The following is a 5,265-nucleotide window of genomic DNA, read 5'->3' as shown; positions in this document are numbered from 1 at the left end:
ACCTATACACTACTTAATGCAGAAGGACAAGAATGTTTAACAGATATTGAAAAAGACTATACCCTAATAAGTATAGAAACTCAGTTTTATAATATATATATATATATATATATATATATATGTATATATATATATATATGAGAAAAGATATCTTTTCCCCTGAACTTGTCCTCCCAACTCACTTTAGCACTTAAACTTAATTTTCGTTTATTTACCCCCCTTAACATCTTTAAAATGAATTATTTCAACCCCTTAACAGCCCGCGTGTAAACAAGCGATGCTGAGCGCGTAAAAACTCATTTTTGTCTTTTTAAATTCTTTTCTCTTTCTTTTAAATACCTGTTTGAACCCCCCTAACAGTTATATCTATTTTTCTACAAAAGAAACCCTAATTTATCCTCTCCTTCTTCATCTTCAGTCCAAAATTTCTTCAAATCATGAAAGTGATGCAAAGAATAAAATTGCTTTCTCTTGATTTGTATTAAGCCGCATAAATTTGGGATTTAAAAACATAAAATCGAATTGATTTTAGCTTCGTCTCTTTCCGTATTAAGGTATAATCTCATTCATTACTTTGTCTATGTTTTATTAGGAAATATTTTCAAAATGAATTTATGTGTCCTTTAATTTTTTTTCTCTAAATTACTCTTTATCTTATTTGTTGAAATGAATTTCTTGTAGCACACAATAATGAAGTCAGTTAACTTGAGTAAACTATGTATGGAGGAAAATGATTCTGCCTTGAAGCAAGTTATTCATTGTAATCACGGAATTTTATTGCATTTGAAGACTTCTTGGACTTCAAGTAATCCCGGTAGAAGATATTAGGCATGTCCTTATTATGGGGTAAGTATCAAATTTTGCATTTTCTCTTATTATTTTGATAGAATTGATTAAGAGAAATGAGATTAATATATTCTTTATTTGTCACCAATGAAGGGTCCAAGATCTTGCAATTTTTGGAGTTGGAGGGATTCAGAAGACATTGATCCGAGGTCCAAATATGTGATTCCTAAACTAATTGCAAAACTAGGTGAGCTCGAGAATGTAGTTGAATCTTTTCGTTTCAATGAAGTTGAGAAATTGGTTGGATTGAGCAAATCAATCAAGGAAGATTCATAAGAAGTTGACAAGCCTAAAGAATCAACACATGATGATAATGGGACTAATATGAAGTTGGAGAAGTTGGAAGAAGAGATTCGAAAAATTAAGGAGAAAGAAAAGAATTGGAGACGAATAGCTGAAGGAAGGACTAGAAACAATACTCACTTCTTTGTTGTGTTTTTTTGTTGTATATTAGTAATAGCTTTAATCTATTTGGTTGGGATGCTCTATATGAAAAATGGTTCAATGAGGTTACCTTAGCACTAGGTTGTTGTTATATGACGTGTTGCAAATTATTGTGTTAGAGTAGTGCAACTTCTTTTGTATTTGGATTCCCTTATATATATGAAGAAGAGAAAGGTTGCTAGATGAAGTGAATCATGTTTGTTTATCTTTTGTAATGGTGCAACTTACTTCTTTTGCATTTGTTTGAGTATTTATAGTTAAAGTGATTGCATTTGAATCATTTAGTACCCAAAAAATAAGTGCAGGCATCAAATTGCAATTTGAAGTTGCAAAATGTCCAAATACTGTAAGCATAACACATTATAAATGCAGTAATAAATGCTAATATTTCAACAGAAACATTAGCCAAAAAAATGCAGTCATGACTACTGATATTTCATCAGACACATTAGCTAAAAAAATGCAGTCACAGTTGCTGATATTTTCACAAAAACATTAGCCAAAAATACAGTCACTACTGCATCATTGTTTTCAAAACATGTCAAATTAGTGCAGTCATAGCTGCATAGTTAAAGTCACCACAATTGAACTACTAGCTAAGTTAAAATCACTACTGTTTCATTATACACCATCAATACAGAAAGACAAAAACATAATCAGACTTCTACTGGAAGGTTGTTGAACTTGTTTGGCTTAGATTATTCAGTTCAACAACATTTGACCTTGTCCTCATCATTTTCTGTGCTCTTATGTCTTCAAGTCCTTGTTGGGTCACAGCTTTCTTTCCTTTCCATTTCACACCTGAGGTTGGTTTGTGATATCCAAGATTTCTAGTCACTATGGTGGAGTTCATAGGCATTCCAGGCTGATAAAAATAAAAGAGAACAAATTTTACTAAAGACTTAAAAAAGGTTTACTTTAAATTAGACAAACATAATTAAGAAATTTTAACTTACATTGAGGACTTTAAAACCACTCTATGTATGAAGCACCCCCATTCCAACCATCCTAGGCCTTTTATAAGCTATCTCTCTACCTTTGTTAGCACCAGTGACACCATCTCCTCTTGATATACCAGTACAATCAAGAGCACCAGCTCCTCTACCTCTACCGGTTTCACCCACAACTACAGCACCAGTTGCTCTACCTCTACCTGCTTCACCAACAACTGCACACCAATTCCTCTACCTCTACCAACTCCACCAACAACTGCAGCACCAGCTCCTCTACCTCTACCAGTTCCACCAAAAAATGCAGCACCAGCTCCTCTACCTCTACCAGCTTTATAAAAAACTGTAGCACCATCTCCTCTACCTCTACCAACTCCACCAACAACTGCAGTACCAGTTTCTCTACCTCTACCAATAGCTCTATCAACAACACAAGTTGCAATTTCTTTTCCTCTATCAACACCCACAGTAGCAGCAGTTGCTGCAGGTGATTCTTTTCCTCTACCAGCAGCAGCCTACAATACATAAGAAAAAATACAATGAGAGAAAAAAATTAAAGCAAATAAAAGAGAATTAAAATACTAGTAAATTACAAGTCAAATGTTACCTTTGTAGATCCTTTTGGTCTTCCTCTTCTTTTACTCGTGCTTGGTGCTGCTGAAGAAGAAGCCACACTAGTTCTAGTGGAACTTGAATTCAATGGACAACTCCTTTTATTATGACCCTTGTTGTGACATGTGCTGCAGGTCATCTCAACACCCCTCTTTGATAACTTTTCAGTCATGTTTTAATTCTATTTTTTTTCTAGATTTACTGGGTCTGCCTGGAAGCTTTTTTATTGTAGGTAGTATAACAGAAAGATTGGTTGACTTGGGCCACATTTTCATACTAGTAACAGGCTGAATGAAGTAATTATAAATCTGGAGGTAAGTTTCCTTAGCATACCAATGTGCAACATAGTTAATGGGTTCTAGCCTTCTAAAGTGTAGTGCAGCTATGACATGGCAACAAGGTATACCTTTTAACATCCAAGACCTACATGTACAAGTATTATCCCTCAAATTCCCTATAAAAGTATTTCTCCATCTATCCTTAACTTTAAAACCAAATTCACCATCCAACTCAAGAGTACACTTTATTGCTTTTGATGTGTTCTCTTGCAACACTTTTAGTGCCATAGGAGAAATATCAGTAATCTATGTTCAGAAAACTGTCTCAACTATCCTATTCTTCTCATCACCTTAACCCTTATTTCCTCAAGCATTGATATGATAGTCTTGTATCTTGCCCCTAGTATCCATGAGTTGAAGCTTTCAGCTATGTTATTGTCAACACTATCACAACAACTGTGATATTTGAAATAAACCTTAGACCACATTTCTATGTTGTACCACCGAATATCTCCACAAATTTTCTCCTAACATCTCCATATGATCTAAATTTCTTCTCAAGTCTTTCTCATATGTAGATTTGGCACACTTTCAAAAACAATTTCTTTTTTCAATACCTCTCCAATCCTTAGACCAATTGGCTAGAACATGTCTAGCACACATTCTTTGCTCTGCATTTGGCAGTAAATCTGAAATTGCACTGTCAAGACCCTTAAACAAAATAAAATATATCAGTTGACATAAGTAGAAAATAGGTCCCAAAAAAAATTCATAAAATGAATAAGAGAAAATATATGAGGTTACCTTCTGCATATCAGTAATAGTAGTCACTTCAGACCCATCTCCCAGTTCAAGATCATTTTTTAGAAGTCTAACAAACCATCTTCAAGTGAATTTGTTTTCAACTTCAACCACTACCCAAGCTAGTGATAGCATCTGGTTATTCCCATCCTTACAAACGGTCACAAGTAATTGACCCTTACAAACACCTTTCAAAAAACAACCATCAAACCCAATACATTTTCTGGCACCAGCTTTGAACGCTCTCTTCAAAGCATCAAAACATATGTAAAAAGATTGGAACTGTTTTCTTCCACCTTCAAAAATTTCTTCACTAAGCCTCACTACACATGTACTACCTGGATTGGTCCTTAAAAGCTCATCCCTATAATTCAAAATTCTTTTGAACTCCTCCACACGATCACCCATAATTTGCTACAACACAATGTTTCTAGCTTTTCTTGCTACAGTCCTCCTTATATATACCTCCAAATCATTTTTTACTAACTCCTGAATCTGGAAAACTCTAATTTCAGGTTCTGATGTTATTCTGTCCCTGTACCTTTCTGCCAAGTACTTAGAATTCACCAATTTATTCTTTGTTGTGGCATTACACTTGTGGACTGGAATGTACTTCTTAACTAGAAAATCTGTAGTCCTAGAATCAATGCTTGCAAATAGCAATCATGGGCAACCATCTACACACTTTACTCTAACCCTTTTTGATTCATTCACAAACTTATTTAGCTTTACATGTTCTTGAACAGCATATCTAGTAAGAGCTTTTCTAAACTCTCCAACATTTGCAAAACAAAGTCCAAGCTCCCAAACTATTAATTTACAAGTAGGATCAAACATAATCCTCTTATAATTTCTTTTTGCTCTCCTTGCTTTTCCTTCTCTTCTAGCAGGTTGTTCAACCTCAACATCCCCATAAATATCCTAATCAAAATCTATTTCAAAACTTACTTTATCATCTGAATCAATACATGGCTCATCTCCAGCTATCTTGCCCTCTAGACTATTTTTTTTCTTGGATAAAATCGCATCATATCCCACATCCACTCCCTTTTTACCTAAGCTAACACCTCTTGCTCTAGGCTCTTGTTTTTTTTCTTTTTTTGGTTTCATCAGATCTCTTCTTTTTAGCATCCCTCTTTTGTTCCCTCAGAATCCTTACCTCCTCATGAACATCACTACCATACTCATCATCTTCACCTTCATCAAAGAAATCACAATAATCTAATTTTTCACTAACATCACTTTCACTTTCCCAATCTGATGGAATGACTGAGGCATCTGCTGCAGTAACAAAAGCAGTGTCACCTAAATTCTGATTAATATCAGTAAAAACA

At 34.5% G+C, this 5,265-nt stretch overlaps 1 protein-coding gene across 1 annotated transcript; it reads right to left on the bottom strand.

Annotated features, from left to right (window-relative positions):
• Window positions 1-1,742: 1,742 nt before the first annotated feature.
• Window positions 1,743-3,024, bottom strand: LOC124897311 (damage suppressor protein-like). Its single transcript, XM_047410292.1, has 5 exons — window positions 2,848-3,024; window positions 2,485-2,755; window positions 2,295-2,443; window positions 2,013-2,155; window positions 1,743-1,851 (listed from the first exon to the last, which is right to left on the bottom strand). The coding sequence occupies exons 1-5, from the start codon at window positions 3,022-3,024 to the stop codon at window positions 1,743-1,745; spliced, it is 849 nt and encodes a 282-aa protein (XP_047266248.1).
• Window positions 3,025-5,265: the final 2,241 nt, after the last annotated feature.

Source organism: Capsicum annuum, chromosome 3 (assembly GCF_002878395.1).
Source record: "Capsicum annuum cultivar UCD-10X-F1 chromosome 3, UCD10Xv1.1, whole genome shotgun sequence".
In the NCBI taxonomy this organism is placed as follows: Eukaryota; Viridiplantae; Streptophyta; class Magnoliopsida; order Solanales; family Solanaceae; genus Capsicum; species Capsicum annuum.
Note: the sequence above shows the minus strand (reverse complement) of the source record. Positions and strands in the feature narration are given on the sequence as shown.